Genomic DNA, 22,488 nt, shown 5'->3' with positions numbered 1-22,488 from the left:
AGCTGGTGCAGCCACTCTGGAAAACACTATGGAGGTTCCTCAAAAAGTTGAAAATAGAGCTACCCTATGACCCAGCAATTGCACTACTGGGTATTTACCTCAAAGATACAAATGTAGTGATCCGAAGGGGCACATGGACCCCAATGTTTACAGCAGCAATGTCCACAATAGCCAAACTATGGAAAGAGCCCAGATGTCCATCAACAGACGAATGGATAAAGAAGATGTGGTATACACACACACACACACACACACACACACACACACACACTGGAATACTATACAGCCATCAAAAAATGAAATCTTGCCATTTGCAACAACATTAATGGAACTGGAGGGTATTATGCTAAGCGAAATGAGTGAATCAGAGAAAGATAATTATCATATGATATCACTGATATGAGGAATTTGAGAAACAAGACAGAGGATCATAGGGGAAGGGAGGGAAAAATGAAACAAGATGAAATTGGAGAGGGAGACAAACCATAAGAGACTCTTAATCTCAGGAAACAAACTGAGGGTTGTTGGAGTGGAGGGGGGTGGAAGGGATGGGGTGGCTGGGTGATGGACATTGGGGAGGGTAGGTACTATGGTGAGCACTGTGAACTGTGTAAGACTGATGAATCACAGACCTGTACCCCTGAAACAAATAATACATTATATGTTAATAAAAAAAATTAAAAAAAATTTTTATTCTGAAAAAAAAAAAAAAGGAACCCAAACTGTTTTTTTCCAAACCATGTAATAGATTTTAACATGGAAAAGAGGAGGTGAGCATGAATTTTTGTTGTTTTTCTTGTGGGTTACATAATAATGTCATTGATGACCACATGGCCTAAACATAAATTGGCAAAATAGAACTTTAAAAATTATTGTATCAGTACAGTTGAATTCCCATTGTATTAATTTATGCTTTGGTCTTTTTGTTTAAACTCTGAGATCTTGAAGGCCCCTGTGTCTTCTCTTTGTTTGTAGCTTCTCATAATGTCTTATCATATTTCCTTAAAAAACAATGTAATGTCTCAGAGGTTGTTTTTTTAATAAGTAATATGTTGGAAAAATTTTAGGAAATTATAAAAATGAGATCATTTATAATCACAGCCCTCAGGTATGGAATGTCCTCACACATTATTTTTTTTCTTTTTTAATTCTTTAAAACATTTTTAAAATTCTTTATTAAAATTTATTTTCCTTTTAAATTCTTTTAAAATAAATTTTTAAAAATAAGTAGTATGTTTTATTTTTAAAAATTTAGAAAAGTATAAAAAGGAAAATAATGAAATTACTCACAGTCCCACCACCCAGTGATAGTCTACATTTACTCTTCTATTTCCATATCTACTCTCTGTAACTAAAGTAGGGTAATATTTTATTATCCTATATTATGCTTTTCCACATATCAATTAATGAGTAATTTGCTATGTCATTTAATATTCTTTAAAAATATACATTTTAATATCTGCATAATTTACCATCCTATATCTTCAGGAAATCATTTAGGCAGTAGAAAACATCTCTTTTTAAACATTAGCAAAATTTTTTACCAACTCAGCCAGCTTTATTTGTGAAACAAGGAAATCTAGGCTTACTTCTCCTTAAAAATATTGTTTTTCTTAAATTCAGCCAATACATATTAACTATATTTGGATCTCTCTGTGTACTGCTCACTCCACTTTTCTAGCATGATTCTTGTGCCAAGAAAGAAACAAAGAAAAAGAGAGTATTTAGGCATGTGAGATAAGTGTAGTCTTTCTCACTTTAGATGAAAAATGACTTCATAGTACAACTTTCTCAAACACGATTTTCTGTAATATTATGGTGATAAACAACATTTTATTTAAACTAGTAGAAGAGTAGCAATAATGAAACACATATTCCGCATGTTTAAAATTTTATTTTCCCCTGCAGAGGAAGAAATCATCTTTACCTGGGGATATGATATAGAAGAAATCTTTAAATTCATCCATCCAAACTTCTGCCAGTCTCCTGTTGTTCTTGTTGATGACATGACCAGTACCACCAGGAAAAGTGTAGGGAGTTGCCTTCCGAAAAACATGACCAACATGGGAGCAAGTCACAATCTCCAGAGAGCCTCCACATTGCCAAATCTGGGAAAAGGAGCAATGGATCTATCACAATCATTGTAAATAACGCAGTAATATTTATTGTCTGACAAGTCTAACCAAGGCCAAATCTTAGATTTTATATGGTTCAAACAAACATTGGATAGGCACAAAATTTAGAACAGGTATACTCAGTTTGGCAAAAGATTCTAATTTAGAATAGCTTTACCTATGTAAATATTGTAGCATTGGATTTGTGGAAGTAAGATGCGTTTATTTTTTCATGTGCCTTTATCAGACTACCAAATTTTCAGTTTCTAGTAGTTAACCTAATTGCTATTTAATAGATATTTAGCATCTAAAATCTGCTATGAATTAATGAATTTGTAGGTGTTAGATGCCATGGTAAATAACTAAATTTGATTCGTAGAAAAACCGATTATGCTCCATTCATCTGCAATTTTAAACGACCTTTAATTCTCAGCTTTCCTAATCCACTGTGTCTTACACCTTTGGATGTGCCATTCTTATTAAAATGTGCTAGGACTCCTTTACATCTGCTCAACATGTATGCATCCTTCAAAATCTGTCTCCAAGTCATTTCTTCTAGGAAGCTATGTGGAGAGGTTTAGTATTTTGTGACTTTTGTACTTTAAACATCCTTTCTATTTTTTTTAAGCTTTATTTATTTATTAGAGAGAGAGCACACATGAGTGGGGGCAGGGGTAGAAGGAGAGAATCCTCAAGCAGACTCCCCACTAAGCGCAGAGCCCAGCTCAGGGCTGATCCAATGACCCATAAGATCATGACCTGAACTGAAATAAGAGTCTGGTGCTCAACTGAGTCACCCAGGTGCTCCTTTAAACATTCTTTCGCGAAGAACTGATTACACCATCTTGTAAGCAGTTGTTTACTTCACTATCTCTCCTTTAAAACTACAAAGTTTAGAAAACATATGTCATATACTTCTTGGTGTCCTGGATTTACTGTGTAGTTGAGGCTAGTTATTCAGTATCCTGAACACATTTATTTCTATAAAGTTACATTGTTTAGCCATAGGTTATACTAACAGCATATGTGTATATGCATGTGTATATATAGATATACACACATATAACACACATATATATGTTTGTTACATACATGTAACACATTGAATATGTGCTACAGGTTGTTTATCCCAATAAACAAGAGCCACAGTTATTGCTATATGTAATTGGAAGGATTGGGTTTTATATTGTAACTAACATTGTTCTTTTTTGTTCTTATTTTAAGGAGAGTTGCTTATTTTGAAAGATAAAGTTTTCTCCAGTCGACCCCTCAGGCAATTTTCATCTTAGAAGAGGGTTGTCCTTGGGCTTGGGTAGCAGTAAGAGACATTCATTTTTATCAGAAGATGGAAGATGGTAAATAACAAGTTATATTCATCAACACTGGCTTGTGCATTACATGTGCGATCTATCTATTCTTTCTCATTTCTAATTGTTTAAACAGCATAATGTGAACAGTAAAGAAGTTTCAACCTAACACTAAAATGGAATGGAATTCACTATCGCCCTCAAAAGACAGGAGAGAGCATTCTTAAGTAATCAGAGTATTTAATTGATTGGTAACTCTCTCATCTTTGTCACATTAAATCTATAAGCCCTCTTGGAATTATGCAATTCTTCCATTCTTCCATCCCATTAAAATGGAGGAAGCAGATCCTTCTCCTGTCAAAGATAAATCAATACTTGTACGTCCGTCTAGACCATATGCCTAAGTCGATCTTAAGAACTTCACTAGTCTGGTACTTGCTTTGATTTTCTCCAGAAACATTAACAATTTTGCTCATTATTAGATAATGTTTTACCTTCACATAACATCTTCTAAAATCTATCTTTTAAATAGATTTTTAAAATAGATAAACAAGTAAAAAGATCACAAACACATCAAAAAGTTCTTCCCTTGGTCCATATTCTCTTGGTTCAAAGTATCTCATTTCTCTGTTTCCCCTCACTGTAAATTAACCTAAAATTTTTAGGACATATGTTGTTTCTCTTCCTCATAATGAAATGCTCTTTATTTTTACAGTTTCCCAAAACTGCCATGGTGAAAAACACAAATGTTTCCCTTAATGAATATCTAGTAGAATCCTTTCTTGGATTGTCTTGCTTTTCCTCCCAGTACTTTATACTGTTTGTATGTTTTTCACCCTAAATTCATATTTAAATGTTAGCCTCTACCTTTCTACCTTCCTTTATTCATTCTCCAAGTGGTCTTATTCATCCTATTGTTTTGCATGCGATCTGAATACTCACAACCTCAACAGTGACATCTCAGCCCAGACCTCTCTTCTGGGATCCATACTTGTGTATCCAAATCTACTTGGTCTCTCCTTTTGCATGTCTCAGATACACCTAAATAAACATGTCTGCAGTGGAACTGTTGATTCATCCTGGCCCTGTCAGCGAGGTCTGACTTTCTTTTAGTCCTTTCAATCATCAATAAACATTGCCACCACTAACTCTGGTGGTCAATTAAAACAAAAACAAAAACAAAAACAAAAACACCCAAAAACAAACAAACAAAAAAAAAGAAATGAAAAAGAAAACAGAAGCCCTCCCTCTTGCTAAACCCTAAAAGTCATTATTGACTTCTTTTTTTTTTCATCACTTATATTCAATCTGTTAACAAATCCTGGCTTTCCTATCTATAAAATTAATTCTCCGTATATCCATCTCTCTCTGTCTCTCCACCACCATCCTTGCCCTAATCACCAACTGTCTTGCTGAGCTCACTGTTGCTCTCCTATAATTTGTTTTGTACTGAGAAAGCACAGTGTATTTTAAAAATTTAGTCATTTTATTTTACTTCCGTGTTTAAATAATTCCATGGTTTCTTACAGAGCTGTGAGTATAAACAAAAACCTTTAGCAGGGCCTCGCAGACACTACATGATTCTCTCCCTTCGTCAATAAAGCACTGGTGATATTGGCCCTCTGCCATTTCCTAGAATAACAACTCACACACTCTTTCACACACCAAAGCCTCAACAAGTGCTTTCCCTCTACACAATTCTGTCTGCCCTGCATCTGACTGCCTCTTTCCCATCCTTCTCATCTCAGCCAAAACATCGCACAGCATCAGAGAGCTCTTTCCTCATTTCCATATTTAAAGTGTCCCACTCCGATTAATTTCTGCATGAGCACCCTGTTTATTTCCCTCTTTGCTTATCACCAATCTGTAATTTATTCATTTGTTTGGCTGTGCACTTTTTTCCCCAAGGGCCGGTGGAGCTATCTGCTCATGCCCCCACCTCCCCGTCCTCCCAGCCAAGCCCAGTGCCTGTTACACAGGATATGTCACTGCATGTTGGTTGAATGGAGAAATGAATAACTCAGAATGAACTACCAAAATTAATATTAAAAAAAAGCATCCTTGGCAGAATGATGAGATTTAAGCAGACGTATTTTGAAGGGGTTTTAAACAGCATTTATGGAGGAAATATTTTTAGTATCAGACTAACCGGAATAGTCTAGTAAAATGAAATGCCACTGTTATTTCACACACTTTGGGATCTGAAGAAGTTCTTTGGAGGTCACAGCACAAGAGATAAACATTAGAAATGGTTGGGAGCCTGGGTGGCTCAGTTGGTTAAGCGACTGCCTTCAGCTCAGGTCATGATCCTGGAGTCCCGGGATCAAGTCCCACATCGGGCTCCCTGCTCAGCGAGGAGCCTGCTTCTCCCTCTGACCCTCCCCCCTCTCATGTGCTCTCTCTCTCTCTCTCTCATTCTCTCTGTCTCAAATAAATAAATAAAATCTTAAAAAAAAAAAAATTAGAAATGGTTGATGGCTTATGACAAACAAGGGTGCTAAATGATACAATCTTAATATTTAATGTTACTAAAGTAACCATTTAGTCAAATTCACATTCTCTCTCTCTTGAAAACACGATTTAGTAAATACTCAGGTATTTGTACCAGGCCATTCAGCAAAGTGCCCCAGATTCAGAAGAAATAGCACATGATGTGTTTCACCTGAGAGGGAATTTCAGACATTCTTTTCATTGTGCACTGTTAATAGTGGTAAAGCTCCCCCTCCTCTTCGACGGATTAGGCATGAATGAACACCTTCTTTCTTCCTTCACCCAACTCATATAGGGGAACTACATGAGTGAAGGAGAGACTGGCATTTCCCTCCCTGTTGGATACTTGCAGAGCACTAAAATCAGCAGACTACCCTGGTGTTACCATCACAACATAGCAGAATGTAGTGAGTGAGATTGTGGGAAAGCCTCAAGTGTAAGGAAAAATGTGATCCTAGTAAAATAGGAAACACTTCTGTCCTAGAGAATCCTGAAGGTGGGCTAGGGTATACTGGACAGCTTGTTGCAGCAGAATTGGTAGGTTCAGTCATGTAGTAATCCTGGGAAGGAGTAGTCTTTGGAGACAATGGGACAAGACTTCAGTGGTTCCCAAACTCTATAGATCATGGAACAGAGAAGAGGGAAAATGAGCTGTGAGACTAGCAATATGGCAGATCAGCAAGAAGATGTAACATTGAGAAAGGCAGTTGGAGACCATACAAGGTGAGAGAGAGGCTAAGATTTAAACCCTCTGCAAAAGGCCCCTGGATAACAGAGGCGATAGAAGGTGAAGCTGAGAACACTTTTGAGAAAACAATGGAACTGTGTATAGAAGACTCAAGGATGGAGGCCACTAGTAGCAAGTGGAACCAAACTGAGCCAACTGCAGGCAGCCATCACAAAACACGAAATCAGATGAAACCTGACATTTCTGTAGCCCTCCTATTTGACATACACCAGGGGAGTGGGAGCCGGGAAAACCCTGCCTTCCCCCTTGTAAGTGCTTCTATCAGCATGGGCCTGGGGAGAGGAGAGAATTTGAGGCATGCACTGCTTATGAAACAAAAGCTTTGAACTGAACATTACTAGTATTTTTAATAACTGAAACTGGCTAGAAAGCTATTGAGTATATCCTAAATGACATCAGGATTGGAAAGGAATATTCCTCAGAGCATTATATAATGATGGGAGGGAAAAAAAAATCATTTTAAGTCTGTGCTTCTCTAAATTTAGATTGTAAAATAAACCCTGTTGCATACAAACCAGTGATTGACAACTGTCTTCTGAGTTCACAATTTGCCTTTTTGCAAATATGGATTAGCACTGTGGTTGGGTAAGGGAGGGCACTTTATTTCCACTCTGTCACCTCTTGGCCCTCCCCTGGTTTGTAGGCTTATGGGTTCTTTGTCCCAAATATGTACACAAAAAGAAGGATCCTGACTTTGAAAACATTCAAATATTGAGTTCCAGTGGTCTCTCTTCTTTCCCGCCTAATAGGCAAAGAGGTAAGGGTACATGCAAGTGCTGATGTTTGATTATCATGCTAACTTGCAGTAAGATTTTGTGAGCCCATGTACAGGCATAATGCAGTAACAGCTGCTGAGTTACAAGACAGAAAGTCAACTTGGCCCTGACTTTGACTCTCACAGATGGAGGCAGTTCTGAAGTATATTTAGGAGTGGTAACATAGGTAGAGGTAACTGTTCCATGACTCAGTGACTACTGGCCCATGCTTTGCTTGGGAGCCATAGCCTACTGACTCCTGGAATAAAGTGAGTACTTCTCCCATTGCCATCAGTGTGCACAGAATGTGTGGATTAACATTCATATTGCATCACCCAGGGATAGCCTCTCCTCAAACTTTGCGTGAAAATGAAAAGATCAAGGTAGGAATGCATAACATTATGCGTTAATTAGGCTCAGATCTGGTCATAATAGTACCCAATTAGTTAATGTAGAAACAAAACATTTAATTGATCAAATGTTGACCAAATAGTTACTCTGTAATTCGGAGACACTTCAGTAATATGAAGTAATTCAGATGTAAAGAGTTCCCAGAAAACTACATGGATAAATATTATGGCAGCAAGAACTCAAACTGAGTGGAGACCCCAATAACTACCAAGACAATTTTCCTCAGTGTATCTTCAATAAATATTTTAGAAAAATGGAAGAAAGGAAGCAAAGACGAAAAGAAGAATATGACACAGTCATTAAGAACCTGGGCTTGCAAATAAGCAAGTAGAGTTTTTCTAGTAGTTCTGTCTCTTACTATCTGTGCATACTTGTGAAACTTATTTAAGTCTTCAAGGCCTTAATTTTCCCTCTGAAAAACAGGGATATAACAACTACTTCCTAAGACCCTAATAAGATGGCATATATCAAGCTTTCTGCCTGATACTTCATATGGGAAGAAGTAAAACGTTATCTGTATATTACTTAACTTTTACTGTTGTTGAGGGAAACCAGCATCTGTAGTGAATCAGCTTATTGTTGCTTCTTAAAAGTATTTTGTTTAAACTTGGTAAGTTTTGCCTCTTACTGGAATTGCAATATTAACATCCAGGGGTTTAGGTACAGTGCAGAGTTTAAAAGAAAGCCAATTAGTTTCTAATTAGAACACCACATTTTGTTCTCTGAAATTATTTTACAGTGTCTGAACAAATAGCAAAAACTGAAGAAAACATGATGTCTCATCCACATGAGCATGTGATGTCCGAATTACTTTGTATCACAGAGCATATCTGATTGTTATTTTCCAGACTTCTGACAGATTAATATTTGTATATTGTATCTCTCTCAAGTAAATTTGACCATGTATGAAATACAAACTGTCCTTTTATCCACAGAGGACTGAAGCTAGCCAGTTACTTGTTTTCCTTCCCAGATATTTTTATGAGAGTCTTTTGATGATGGAGAAGGTTATTAATCAAAATGTAAAATTCCCATTGCTCATTTGATTATCTACTTGATTTTCTTCCCCCAGCTAGAAGACAATTAACTAACATACATTATTCTTTCATGTTTTTTGGCACCTACATCAGTGACATTTTAATTAAGGTTCATAAACTTCATAAGCTCCAACTCTGCAATCTCAGTTCTAGTGCTACTATTACTAATTTTACAGCTGTTGTGCCAAATTCATGCAGCTGCTTGTTTTTATACTAATCTTTATCCCCCCACAGCCAGCCCACACACATACTATCTCTGGCACAAAGTCACGGTTTATTTTTTTTTAATTTTTATTTATTTATTTTATTTCAGTGCTTTGGGTGACTATATTCTTTTTTTTTTTTTAAATATTATTATGTTATGTTAGTCACCATACAATACATCATTAGTTTTTGATGTGGTGATCCACGATCCATTGTTTTCGTATAACACCCAGTGCTCCATGCAGTACGTGCCCTCTTTAATACCCATCACTGGGCTAACCCCTCCCCCCTCCCCCTCCCCTCTAAAACCCTGTTTGTTTCTCAGAGTCCATAGTCTCTCATGGTTCATCTCTCCCTCCAATTTCCCCCCCCCATTTTTCCCTCCCTTCTCCTAATGTCCTCCATGCTATTCCTTATGTTCCACAAATAAGTGAAACCATATGATAATTGACTTTCTCTGCTTGACTTATTTCACGTAGCATAATCTCCTCCAGTCCCATCCATGTTGATGTAAAAGTTGGGTATTCATCCTTTCTGATGGCTGAGTAATATTCCATTGTATATATAGACCACATCTTCTTTATCCATTCATCCGTTGAAGGGCATCTCGGCTCTTTCCACAGTTTGGCTATTGCGGACACTGCTGCTATGAACATTGGGGTACATATGGCCCTTCTTTTCACTACATCTGTGTCTTTGGGGTAAATGCCCAGTAGTGCAATTGCTGGGTCATAGGGTAGCTCTATTTTTAAATTTTTGAGGAATCTCCACACTGTTTTCCAAAGTGGCCGTACCAACTTGCCTTCCCACCCACAGTGTAAGAGGGTTCCCCTTTCTCCACAACCTCTCCAACATTTGTTGTTTCTCTCCCTGTCCGTTTTTGCCATTCTAACTGGTGTAAGGTGGTATCTCAGTGTGGTTTTGATTTGGGTTTCCTTGATGGCTAATGATGATGAACATTTTTTCATGTGTCTGTTAGCCATTTGTATGTCTTCTTCTGAGAAGTGTCTTTTCATCTCTTCTGCCCACTTTTTGACTTGATTATTTGTTTTTTGGGTGTTGAGTTTGAGAAGTTCTTTATAGATCCTGGATATCAGCGCTTTGTCTGTAGTGTCATTTGCAAGTATCTTCTCCCATTCTGTGGGTTGCCTCTTTGTTTTGTTGACTGTTTCCTCAAAGTCACTGTTTAATATGCCCTTAATGACAACAGCAATATACCCTAGAGGCCACGTAGCACATTGGTTATGGTAATATAGGCTCTAGCTCCTGAGGTCATATCTTAGCTCTGCCACTTCCTAGCAGGGTGAACTTGGAGACTTCCATCTTTCTATGCTTCAGGTCTCAGGTAATAACATGAAACCAGCAGAATCGACCTCAGAGGGTTGTTATGAGGATTGAGGCAGATCAGCTGCTGTGGCCTTTAAGTGTGTACCTGAGTTGCAAGAAATCACAGAGTCAAACTGCCCAGGAAATGTATCCAGTACTTGATAATTTAATGCCTAAAACAAAAATAATTATTTGGATGAAAAAGAAAAAGCACCAGATTTGAAATTGGAAAACTGTATTCTTAACTGAAATAAACACAAACTGATCATAGAATTTGGAATAAGTCACTTAATCTTGAGAGTCCTCAGAAAATTCATATATGAAAGAAGAAGAATTGAAGTTGATAATGGCTAAATTTTCTTTTAGATTTCTAGGATTTAGATTGATCTCTTTATATGGGGCATATAACCACTTTTAGATATCAGATTTTTATTTCTATTTTAAAGATTTTGTTTATTTATTTGAGAGAGAGACAGAGAGAGAACTTGCACATACAGAGGGAGAGGGAGAAGCAGACTCCCCACTGAGCAGGGAGCCTGATGAGGGGCTCAATCCCAGGACCCTGGGATCATGACCTGAGCCGAAGGCAGACGCTTAACTGACTGAGCCACCCAGGTGCCCCTAGATATCAGATTTTTAGATAGGAATAATACATCTCTCCAAAATTTAATCAACATGTTCCTACTTGGGCAAGCTGACTTGGCTTTAGCTGTATTAGAAGTACATGTTGTGTAGATATTATACTCTGAACACGAGAAAGTATGAAAAAGATAACACCGTCAAACTTATGAGGCAACCAATGTGTTTTTTTCCCCCTCAGATTTAGGAGTTTCCTATTTTACAAAGATTGCAAATGTTATAAAAACAAGGGAAATCACAAAAGTACTCTTGTTCTCTCAGAGAATGAGAATGTTTCAGGAAATCACCATATATTAGAGTAATTTGAAGATTTTATTTTCATATTGGCATGAAATATAGACAATTCTGAGTCGAACTTATACTGTTTCATATATCCCATCAATTTGCTACTAAAATATCCAGCTATCAGATACTTTCCCTTCCAAAGTACTTTTCATCCTTGGGCATCTTGAATCTGTGATCTCTTTTCAACTTAGAAATGAATTTTCTGAAACCCCCAAGTTTGAAACAAACCCTTTTATACCTACTCATTTTCTACAGGGCCTAACATATTAATTCTGAAATAAATTTCTTTAAGGAAAGTCTCACAACCCAGCTTTATCTTTTTGCTTTGCCAAAGACTTAGCAAATGACTCCTGGGAATTGGGGGTGGGAGGGAGGGGAACAAGAGTACAAGGAAAGCAGAGAAGAAGAAAATGGAGCAGAAGAATAGAAAGGTGTGCTTATACTGAGTGTGGTTTGAAGCGGGAGAACTGTTTTGAAATGGAACTGAGACAGTCTGCATATGAACCAGTGGGTATCAGATGGATGGTGAGGTGGGAGTGGTCACAGACAGGATCTTTTTAACCTCTTCTCCCACTGTCCTCAAATATAAACACCCATTCCCAGCATTTAAGTGCATAGTGGAGATACCTCCAATATATATACACCATCATTTCATAATGTACATTCTACTATCACTTTTTGCCTCTCAATGACTTTCTTTGCCTTGGAGCTTTCTGACCTTCAGAATTACCACACATTATAGCTACTGTATTTCTTTGCCTCAGGAGAATTGTTACTTGTCATTATTCCACATCTTATCAGGACTGCTGATATTGAAGAAATTCCCAATTCTCCTTTAGATCCTGATTGTGTTATGGCAAATCTTCCATCTTCTGCCTAAATGACACGTATGAGCATAGAAGGCAAGAAATGAAGAACACAAAGCAGCCTACCGGATATTGCAAATGCTACGTAATATAAGGTGGTTCTCCTCAAGAAAATTAGTGTCTAGCTTTTCATATTTACAAAAAAGTATTGCTTTTTATATTAGCATAGATTGGTGCAAGCAGATAATTCATAAAAAACGAGCAAGAGAAATAATACGCGAGGCAGTCATACCTTTTCATCTTTCAATTATCAATAATTTTTGAAGTGTGATAAGTACTAGAGGTTTTGGATATTTTCAGTGCATTTTAGGGGAATAGTAACTAAGACAAAAGTAGAATTATTGGAATTTGTGCTTTCTTCATTGTACAATTAATCCTATGAATACATCTTGAATGTGAAAAAAATTGTATGTAGATGAGATTTTTGAGAACTGGATGGAAAGGGTCTGTGATTTATTAAATCATGTTTGGGTCAGACATTTTGCATTTTACCTTGGTGTCCTCCCATGTCTGATGATCCGACTGACTGTCAGATACCAGTAACATCTGCTGCTTCTAGCCACAGAGCAGCTCATGATAGCTGCGTGATGTTGCCCTAGAATTCATGCCAGAACAGTCCTCTTTGAATATCAGGAGACCACCTGGGTACCCAGCTGCACTGTGCTACATCTCCTGCTCTCTTGCAGATGCAGAGATACTTAAAAAGAACTTGGATCGGGTAGGAGAAGAAAACTTGGTACCTCAGAAAGAGTTATCCTTCGGTTACTTGATCTCTCCATCTATAAACTGTCCACCTCACCTGACTGTGGCTGCAGCATTTTAGTCTAAATGAAATTTCCTGTATAAATTGTAAAGTGGTCAAATGCTTTTCAAATGTAAGTCCCCAGGATAAACTTGAGAGGAGGAAATGACCCCTCCCCTCTCAAGCATTTTTCTTCAGGCCTTGGCCGGTGTCTATTCGGCAAATATACACTAACCATTAAGTTTGTGTCAAGCACCATGCTGGGCTCTGGGGCACAGAGGAAGAATAACAAAGCATGGATCTCTGTCTTCAAGTAGCTCACAGCCCATCTAGTTGTGACTGTTAAGTACCGGGCATATTAAAGTTCAATCATCAATTTGCATCTGACAGTTGAAGAGGAGTCTCTCATGCCTACAAGAAAATAACTGTTTTAAGAGGTACTTATCCTAACAGTAATCCTTTCATGGACAGAATTTTCTTTTCCTAGCTTTTAGTCAGCTAGAGACATTTTATTTCTTGTGAAGGACCTGAGACATTTTTATAGGAAGCTATAAGTTTTGCTTCAGATAAATACTTTCCCTAGGGAGCCCATATAAAGCTCTAATGCTATCAGTGGAAAACTATGACTCCTTTCCAAAAATCATCTTTCAGTCTTTTTTTTTTTTGCCATAAAATGCTTAGTGAGATAAATGTGAAACATATAAAAATATCCATATTGATGTCACCTCCAGCACTCATTACAAATACCCATAAGACCCACCGTGAAGGAAAATAATACTCTACTTTGACAGTTTTGATCTTTTAAAAATAAATTGGTAGTAGTAAATGTAGTCTATATCATACTTTAAAAGAAGAGTGAAGAAGTAACCACCACAAAAATAGCCACATTTAGTGTGATACTTTGCTCACTTACTCACAAACAAGGAGAGTGCAGGGCAAAGTTTATTTGTCCAGATATGATGTTTAAGCACAGTGAAGATAAGTTTCTGGTCTCTATTAGAGAATTAGAATTGCAAGATTAGAATTGCAAGATGTCATTCTTGTGACATATAAAGGTTGTTTAATAAGAGAACATCCATGCTCGTTAAAATGCTTGCTAAAGGAGATATGCTTTATCCAAAACTTTCTCCTCTTATCAAACCTCAATATCAGGACTCTCCTCTTTGTGGAGAATTTCGGGCTTTCTACTTTTTTTGAATTTAAGAACAGCTGACCTGACTTTCTATGCATTTCCACCTTGAAACATCTCATATTGCCTTAGTTTCTTCTCTAGGAAAATGAGGCAACTCTTCTCTTCAAAATTTAAACCTGCCCTTGGGATCTTGAACTCAGAATAGAGGAGGACTGGACTGGGAGCAGAGGACATGAGGTTGATGTTCAGCCCTACCAATTTCTAGCCACATGACTTAGTCTCTTTGAAACTCAAAAGCATTATTTAGAGAATAAGACAGTAATGACAACTCACCCAGAGTGTTCTGGTAAGGACACAGGAAAAAATGATGAACATAAAACTGGTACAAACTACAAAGTGTTGCACAGATGTCCTTTAGTATCTATAATATTCTTTCAGCACCAGCAAGTACTTATCTCATAAATTGTGCCTTCTTCTTTCTTTTTCAATAACACCTACTTTTTCTAATAATCCTTCCTATCAACTTACATTTTATCTTACCCCCATGACAAAATAAAAGAATAGCAAATATAAGATAATTAGTTTAATCATATTTACCCTTCAAGTTACTATGTACTTTCTTTCCTACTTACTGGGAAACTTCTTAAAGAGTTTTTCTTTTCTCTACTATCTTCACAATCCAATTTTCTTCACATCTTATATTCTATTATCTTGATTCTATCATCTGCAACTGTTCATAAAGATTTTTATGAGCTTTCATTATTCTTTCTTGCTTCTTTGCAGCATTTGACACTGTTGACAATCACCATAACTTTCTAAGTTTTTGTGATATATATTTGTTCTGTTCTGACAGCCTTGACTTAGCATTCAGTTTCTTTTTTTTTTCTCCCACCCCTAAATGTAGGTGCCACCTAAGGACATGGCTTGCTATTCTGCTCTCCCTATTTTCTTTCTTGGCAAACTCTTCGATTCTCACACGCTCATTTAATTATAAATTCTGTAAAGCTAACTCTCAAATCTGTCACCTTCCCTAGACTTTGCCTCGACACTGCAACACATTTCCAACTTCTTCAGGTACATCTTTAACTTTCCATGACCTTAAAGAGCCAAGAGTTTCTATTCTCTTCTCCAACTACAAAAAGAAAGTTTATAGTTCCTGGGGTTTTCTCTTGCAGGGTCAGAGAAATGATCAAGGAGCGAGTCTTACATCAGTCCTAATCACTATCTAGATACATCATTATAGAATTTGTGTGGGACACTTTGCCCTTGAACAATTTATTTATATCTTCTTATGTTAATTTAAGAGTTATAGAAAGTATGATAATTGTCCATACCCCAATAGCTTTGTTTGACCAATTAAAAATATAGAATGTAAAATTAGTTGGCCAGTTGAAATATAGGATTTAAATATAAACACAAAGAATTTGGTTGACCAATTAAATAGAGAAAAAAAACTAGAATTGCATATTGCTGGATTGTTAAGTAATGCAATGAGTAGAAAAATGTAGTCAAACCTTTGATAATAGAAACAGTTAATGCAGAAACATATTTTAGCATTCAAGAAGTGCTGATAATTCTACACCAAAATTTTGATTTCAATTTTATCCTATTTGCAGTGTAAACCAGTGACTAGTTTGACTATAAAGGATCTTAAGGATTTTTAATTCATCAAGTTTGAATTTTTGCAGATGTAGAAGGCTGTTAATTTGGATTTATTTTTTAAGCGTAATTTAAAAACTACACATTAAAAATCTACAAATACCAAATAAAATAAAATAAAATAAAAACTCCATAAAATTTAAAAAAAGATCTACAACTACCTTTTAAATGATACTTAAAACTCAGTTTTACTGGTACTTAATACTCAAATTCTGAACAGTTGGATCAAAGGCCTCCATCCACATTATTTCACACCTTCAAAAGAATCATTCCTAGTATCTAGAATGTTATTGCTGAAATCAGTCAGCTTATTTAAATAAATGTCATAATTGGTTTCCTTTTTTAACTACATTTCTGGTTGACTAGAACAACAGTAAAACGATTGGTAGTCATGTACTTAAGATAGACATCACTAAGTGTGACAGTATAATCATAGCTTAAGATGTTGCACATTTATTGCAGTAGTTACCATAGAGATTTAAATTTAGCTCTTTAATAAAAAGTGCATGAATTCAGTTTTGAATGCATTAATTTTGGCTAGTAAGGGGCACAGGTTTCCCAACTGAATGCACATATATAGAAACAAGAATTTTGGAATTCTGTCCTAGAAATCTTTAAGGGATCAAATATAGATATATAAAAATAATCAGTTCAATTTCATCAGTTTTTAATGGATACTTTATTAATTCTGTCACTTGAATCCTAGTTCTGCAAAATATATATTTCATGATTTAGTTATACATTATTCATGTAATTTTCAAGAGGGAAAACACAAGGTGGGGAGACCAGATATTCTAGCCTAAACTTAAGTATGGCTCAAAGCACAAAGAAGGACCACAGGAGTGTAGATCTGAGAGTTGCTGGTTTCTAGCCCCTGTTCCCCTCTTGCCCTGCCATCTACATGACAAGACCCTTGGATTTTTAATTTATAAATTCTTCCCTGACTATCCTAGATCACAGAAATCTTTCCTTCTTTTGAACTAGATGCACTTTATATCTGCACTTTCAGACAATACCTAGACCATACTGGACTTTCTAAGAGAGAGCAAGAGCTACATCTCTTATATATACCATCCACAGTGTCTCATGCAGGTCTAAGTATAAAAATATTTATATTGATTGATGGGTAAAATGAGGGTAGATTGACACCTGGCTGCTACACAGAGGTAATCTCAAGTATAATGTAAACATTACAAAACGCATTATAGATCAAACCAATTGGGAAAAAATTTCCTCATATTTTAACCCATGCTGAGATGCATTATAATCATATATATAAAAGAATTCTATGAAGTGCTATTTAAATGTAAAGCCTCATCAACAAATGAACTCCTAGAGAGCACGGCCTGGCTGCCTGTTTCATTCATTTCTATATCTCTATCTCTAGTAGCTAGTACAGTGCTTAGTACACAGCAGGTACATATTAATTATTGGCTGAATAAATCAATCAACCAAATATTGTTCTGAGACAACGATTATTTCTTTTTTTTTTAAGATTTTATTTATTTATTTGACAGAAAGAGAGAGACAGTGAGAGAGGGAACACAAGCAGGGGGAGTGGGAGAGGGAGAAGCAGGTCTCCCGCTGAGCAGGGAGCCCCATGTGGGGCTCGATCCCAGGACCCTGGGATCATGACCTGAGCCGAAGGCAGATGCTTAATGACTGAGCCACCCAGGCGCCCCCACAAGGATTATTTCTTAACCCTTGAAAAAGAAAGCTTTACTTCACCAAAAGCTTTAGGATATTTGTGATCCTAAAGACTTGGAATGTGAGAATTCAGCTCATCATTTCATAGGTGCCTAAGGCCTTGTGTACTTTTTTTTAAGAGATTGAGTGCATGTGCTCATGGTAGGGGTTGGGGGAAGAGGGGTGGGACAGAGGGAGAGGGACAGAGAGAACCTTTTTTTTAACCTATTTATTTTTATTTAAATTCGGTTAATTAACATAAAGTGTATTATTGGTTTCAGAGGCAGAGTTCAGTGATTCATCAGTCTATAATACCCAGTGCTCATTACATCACATGTGCTCCTTAATGTCCATCACCCAGTTATTCCATCCCCCACCCCTCTCCTCCAGCAACCCTCCGTTTGTTTTCTATGATTAAGAGAGAATCTTAAGCAGGCTCTGAGCCCAGCACTGAGCCAAATCTCAGGACCCTGAGATCATGACCTAAGCTGAAATCAAGAGTCAGATGCTTAACTGACTAAGCCACCCAGGAGCCCCAGGCCTTTTGTATTTACTCTGTCTTGCATTATGCTCTACCTTGAATGTGCCCCCTCTAAATAAATCCTTGCACAGCTGAATTCTCCCTGTCAGTTTGGTTTTAACTAAAATGCTTCCTTAGAGGTCTTCCCTGACCACTCTAAGGTGATGCAGGGCTCTGCCTCTCATTTTATTTTATTCAATGCACTTGTCATTATCTGGAATTAATGGAGTAATTTTCTTTACTCATTTATTTTCTGTCATCTTCCTCTATCATAAGATCACAAGACTAAATTACCATTAGCACATTTTCTGAACTAAAATTGCAAATTTTATTTGAATTTAATGTTGGGTTTATTTCATTTAATCAAGCCCAGTATATATCAATGGTTCCTAAGATTTCAGTACTAGAAATTTTTTTAGAAGTTACTTCAAATTGCCCTTTCCATAAAGAAAAAATAGAACCTAATTTGGAAAATAAATAGTTCAAAGTTAATTCACAGCAGCATATATTTAGATACAAAAAGAAAGTAAAACATTTCAATATCAGAATATTTTAGATGCCCTTCAAATGTAAATCAGTAGGATAATTGCCTTATTTCTCAGCACCATTTGTGTGTGTTGTGATTAAGTACACTTAATGGGAGGCTTTAGTAAAATCTGGCCATAATAGTAGGTGTCAAACTTTTCTGTGCAATAATTCTGAGCACATTAACATTCTTCATATAGCTCTTTTTATTGCCATAAATTCAAACAGTTAAACTGAGGCCCTTTCTATTTAGAATCAGAAGGATCATAAAGATTTTTATAGCAAATGTGGGTGTGTATGAGATATTTGTGTATATTAGCATGGAAGGATCAACAGTCACAGGATTGGAGTGTGTTATCCAACATTTCAGATACTTGTTTCTAATGCAGATTGTTAGTTTCTCAATGTACTAAAATTCACTAAAAAAGCCAGGTGTGCATGGCCTATTGAGTATATACAGAGAAATTCTGCTTAGAATGTTTGAAATGTGACTGTATTTAAGTACAACATTGTCAAAGATGTTTTTATCATACTTCAGAAATCAATAATTTCTCTTTGGTATACTTTTAATTCTATTAAATAGTTTAATCCAAGAAGATAGAATAAAACTTAGAGTGATCTTTGAATAAAATATATTTCCAAGGTGTATTTCTGAATAAATCTTATAAAAATATGATTTATCTCTGCCTTATACATTTATGGAAATGAAAATGTATTATTTTTTATCATTTTCATTCAATTTCTTCCTTTTTCTATGCATTTAATTCCTATCCATCTTCCAGGGTTTCATAAGAATTAATTCTCTTAATTATTTGAGTCCCAACTCCTACAGGATGTCTGGTGAGTACCACTCAGCCCTCATTTGCAATACAGACCATTTATTCTGTAAACTTTTAAAATTCATATATTTATTGTCACATTATATCCTTTACAATAACTGCTACTAAAGACTCACATTCTGGGTCTTCATAAATATTTAGTTATTCACACACATATAGACTCACATACACATAAATTAGATAGATAGATAGACCGATAGAATAAACAGAGTGTAGACAGAAGGGACACACATTAGATGAGTATATTTCCAGGTTGATGAATATAGCATATGTTTACATTTTCCACAGAAACGCTCATGTGATAAGACTGTGAGAGGTTGTGAGAAAAATTAGTAAATACTATTAGTTCAAGAAGACATTAGATTGTGAGTGCTACTGATAACTCAGAAGAATTATTTTTCCAAAAAAAATCACTTTAAGAGATAATTATGTGACTGTAAAAATGAGCCAGAGATTAATAACAACTTCTGGTATACCTAAGTCTCCTACAGTGCCTTGTATTTCTAAAACTATGTCTCCGTTTGGTATGTTTGCAAGGTGAAGAATCACATTGATGACTATCTAACACAAGTTTATTCTCATATCTGGTTTTGTGAACTAGAAAGTTTAAATGAAGAGATATAGTTATTACACCAAAATAACCAAGCCTGAGACTATTATAACTTTAAAAGCCAAACAAGTTCTGTAAATGTTTGCTAACATATGCTTTCCTTTCCTAACATTCTCCTAAAGTTTGATTAATATCTAATTTCCTGTTGTTCACTCGTTTTTTCTAAGAGACCATATGAAATCAGGTATTTATTATAATTAACATTCAGAATGGAATTCTAACACATTTATTTTGGAATCATAGAGTCCTCTATAGAAACCTTAATTGAATATCATTATATGGCTCCTACTGACCCAATCCTTAAAAATATATAATAGATGTAACACAGTCTTAGAAACAATGTCTCAGCTACCTTTTACTTAGAGATATTTTATTCTGTGCTTTCAATTAAACAAAGAATAAAGTGACTGAATAAACACATATGTTTAAACAATGGTTGAGGATACAGTGGTGGTCCAGATACCAGAAGATCTAATTATAAGCACAGAAGCTAAAAATTCAAGCTATTTGCAATGTGTTTTAGGTGTACGCTACATCAAACAGGTAACCAGAGGGAAGTTTGCTGGACTGAATAATCATTAATACTGGTTTATATTCTTTAACGGGGCTATACATGAACATGATCTCAGTTTACGACCTCCTAGCCTTTTTTTTTTAAATTTTTTATTTTTTTTATTTTTTTTTAAAGATTTTATTTATTTATTTGAGAGAGAGAGAATGAGAGACAGAGAGCATGAGAGGGAGGAGGGTCAGAGGGAGAAGCAGACTCCCCACCGAGCAGGGAGCCCGATTCGGGACTCGATCCCGGGATTCCAGGATCATGACCTGAGCCGAAGGTAGTCACTCAACCAACTGGGCCACCCAGGTGCCCCCTCCTAGTCTTTTTTTAAATAAAGATTTTATTTATTTGTGTGAGAGAGAGAGAGAGAGTGCATGCACACAAGCAGGGGGAGCAGGCTTCCCACTGATAAGGGACTGGATCCCGGGACCTTGGAATCATGACCTGAGCCGAAGGCAGGTGCTTAACCCACTGAGCCACCCAGGCATCCCACCTCCTAGCCTTTTAAAATTTTTATTATTTTTTAAAGGTCGTATTTTTATGTAATCTCTACACCCAACATGGGGCTCTAACTCAGAACCCCCAAATCAGGAGTCCCAGGCTCCATTGACTGAGCCAGGCATGCATCACAATCCCCCCAGCCTTAAAAAAAAACAAAAAACGCTATTAGGGTAAAAACTCTCAGTTATAAGATGAATAAGTTCTGAGATCTAATGTACAGTATGGTGACTATAATTAATAATGTTGTATTAAATACTTGAATTTTGATGTAAGTGGATCTTAAATGTTCTTACCACACACACACACATACACACACACACACATGGTGACTATGTGAGGTGATGGATAAGTAAATTAGTGTGATAGTGGTAATCATTTGACAATATATGTTTATCAAATCATCATGTTGTAAATGTCACATATACGCAATTTTTGTTAATTATATCTCAAAGCTGTGGGGGGGAAGAGGCTAAGAAATCTCTATATTAACATGAAGAGAGTGCTTTATTAAATTTAAAGACAAGGATTCCATAAAAGCACAGCCACCAAAATCGTGGATAACACATGGACTTGGTGAGATTAAGTTCACTTAACTGAAATATTTCTATTATAGTCCAGTTTCTATGACTGGCCAAATAAACAAACACAGTCAAGTTTAGTACACTGACAATCCACTCTGCTCAAATTTGAAAAACATGGAGTTCTAACAGAAATAAAAAGACTTTTGTCTAAATTTATTTGTCTAACGAATTATTATAACTGACATTTTTGCTTGTCAATATTTGAACTGTGTGGGCATTTCTAGAAAGTTCTTTACTTTCTTTAAATACTTCCAAGAAGTAGCATATTACAATCCTCCAAAAGTCTACAAACTTCTTTGCCTCATTTACCATACTCTTCTGCTCAGTAAGAACCTTTGCCTTTCATTTTCCATTATTTATTATGTCAGCTCTCATTCCTTTTCCACTTCATTGCTTGTGCAATTTGGAAATAAATGGATTTCACATCATAAGATATTTCACTTGGTTATATCCTTCAGATAAATATACCGCTGTTTTCATCATGATTTGGAAGAAAAAGAAAATTGGGACACTTAAAGAAAATTTCATCCTGCTGATTAAAAAATCTGGTTATTGAAAAAATTTCTTATATTTTAAGGGTGATGATAATAAAATTAATATTTCCATAGTACGGTACAGCTTATTAAAAATTTCAATAAGTCTCATTTAATCCACACAACTGTCCTGATAGATAGATTGCTAGACTCCCATCAACAGGGTATTTAAAAGTAACTGGGCTAACATACAGTAAGAATCTAAAGTATAGAGGTCTATAGTTACTAGATACCATCAATTACATTTTCTCTTCATTTCTTTCTCTTTGGTGAGTATCTGCAGAGAGAGGAGTGGGGAGAGAGAGAGAAAGAGTGTGTGTGTGTGTATGTGTGTGTGTGTCTCTGTGAATATTTTGACAGCTTTATTGAAGTGTAATTAACATACATTGAACTGCATAATTTACGTTGCATAATTGACA

General features: G+C 36.1%; 1 protein-coding gene across 2 annotated transcripts in view; it reads right to left on the bottom strand.

Annotated features, from left to right (window-relative positions):
- The window catches only part of GALNT13 (polypeptide N-acetylgalactosaminyltransferase 13), a 544,730-nt gene that overhangs the window by 155,875 nt on the left and 366,367 nt on the right, over positions 1–22,488 (bottom strand). For both annotated transcript variants that reach the window (XM_045867449.1, XM_045867450.1), the window contains exon 9: positions 1,928–2,108. In XM_045867449.1, coding sequence (XP_045723405.1) covers positions 1,928–2,108 — 181 coding nt within the window. The remainder of the gene's footprint in view (positions 1–1,927; positions 2,109–22,488) is intronic.

This window comes from Mirounga angustirostris, unplaced genomic scaffold (assembly GCF_029215605.1).
Source record: "Mirounga angustirostris isolate CCGP_5_RB_7025 unplaced genomic scaffold, mMirAng1.0.hap1 SCAF_3, whole genome shotgun sequence".
NCBI lineage: Eukaryota > Metazoa > Chordata > Mammalia > Carnivora > Phocidae > Mirounga > Mirounga angustirostris.
The sequence above is the reverse complement of the archived record's forward strand: the minus strand, read 5'-3'. Positions and strand labels throughout refer to the sequence as shown.